General features: G+C 39.7%; 1 protein-coding gene across 1 annotated transcript; it reads left to right on the plus strand.

The window, feature by feature from the left end:
* Positions 1–468: 468 nt before the first annotated feature.
* Positions 469–690, plus strand: SERLADRAFT_443196 (uncharacterized protein; the record flags this gene model as incomplete). Its single annotated transcript, XM_007323812.1, has 2 exons — positions 469–522; positions 580–690. 2 exons carry the CDS (start codon positions 469–471, stop codon positions 688–690), a joined length of 165 nt encoding a protein of 54 aa, XP_007323874.1.
* Between the last annotated feature and the right edge of the window lie 795 nt (positions 691–1485).

Here is a 1485-nt window from a genome sequence, read left to right on the forward strand (position 1 = left end):
GAGGCAAAGCCCATAAACAAGTTCCGTGAATCTGGGAGATGTGTGTTAGTTTGTTTGTGTGTGGTTTTCTAACAACAGTTCTCATCATCGACAACGGGTATTATTTTTGTTATAGTTTAACGTTGCCTCACACATGCCTCTGCCTCATGTTTATTAGTTAGTGACTCAAGGCTGACATGTGTCCATACATATATAAGTAGCTACATTTTCATGTATATACCCCAGCTTTTGATTTTGTCTTTATACTATTTTATTGTCTATCACTTGCTGAGATTGATAACTTGCACCTCCATTAGTTTGGTAAAGGGTGTAGGTTGTTATAAAAATAGTCTGATATATCTAGATGAAAATATTGTAAACCTACTTTGTAATAGAGTCTGCACTACACTACATTGACAGCTCACCTAGATCTGTCATAACAAGACTGATCAATGCAGGATCACTTTGCTAGAGTTGATTATCTCCAAAATGAAGTTGGTAGATAGGGCTGAGATGCTGATCTGGATCTTGACAAATACACTGGTGTGAGAAAGTTATGTAAAAGTAAAAGTAGGCTGTGGTTTAACACTGAGAATCAAGGAACACAAGGAAGATGCAGTGAAGGCAGGGAGCTCCTGGGACCCTCCCAGAATGGCCCTGGGGAATTTCCTGGGTAGCTTTGGCAGCCCAGTGGGACCTTCCTGGGAATGACTAATTTTTCTGATTGCACATCATATCAATCAGGTGATTGTAAAACAAAGTATATATTCTTTTTTCCACTCACTCTTTCTTTTCCTCAGTCAGTTCTTTCACAACTAAGGATCTTATGCCTAGACTTTCACATACACTAGATATATGCAAATAAAAAATGTGGTTTGAGATCACGTGCTCACAGACTTTCCGCAGGGACAAGCACCCTTCACCACGGGCATGAAAGGGTTCCAGCCAAGCCGGGAGAGGTATGATTCGTACACAAACAGCATAATTTCAGCCACCTCGACAGCCTGACTGGAATACTTCAAATATTATAAATATATAGTTTGTGATAGATTAACTAAAATTTTACCAATGTTTTGAGAAATAGCTGGGATGGTTTGTGCCCAGTTTGTGTTACAATTGACGTACCAGTACCTACCTACATTTCATTTTTTTGTACTTTTACTTTCATTTTTCCAAGTCACATGACCAGTCATGTGACACAACACCTGACCAGTGTCTAGACTCACCATGTGACCAGTCACATGCTAGACATCGGACTTTAAACTTTATTTACAACTGTACAGTACCTCATATATTTTAATATATACAGGAGCAATACATGGGGAAGGACTCAGTGAGTCCTCCTGTTGTCTAGCACAACAAACCCATTGACACCTGAGGGGTGATCCCTCATTCTCTCTTCTCTCTTGCTTGTCTGAGTTGTGCGCCAGAGTAACAAACTCTTGGTCGTTACAGTTTGAGGCTGACATGTTGCTGGTTCTTTATAAACTAAAAGTTTACCAATGT

This window comes from Serpula lacrymans (genome assembly GCF_000218685.1).
Source record: "Serpula lacrymans var. lacrymans S7.9 unplaced genomic scaffold SERLAscaffold_17, whole genome shotgun sequence".
In the NCBI taxonomy this organism is placed as follows: domain Eukaryota; kingdom Fungi; phylum Basidiomycota; class Agaricomycetes; order Boletales; family Serpulaceae; genus Serpula; species Serpula lacrymans.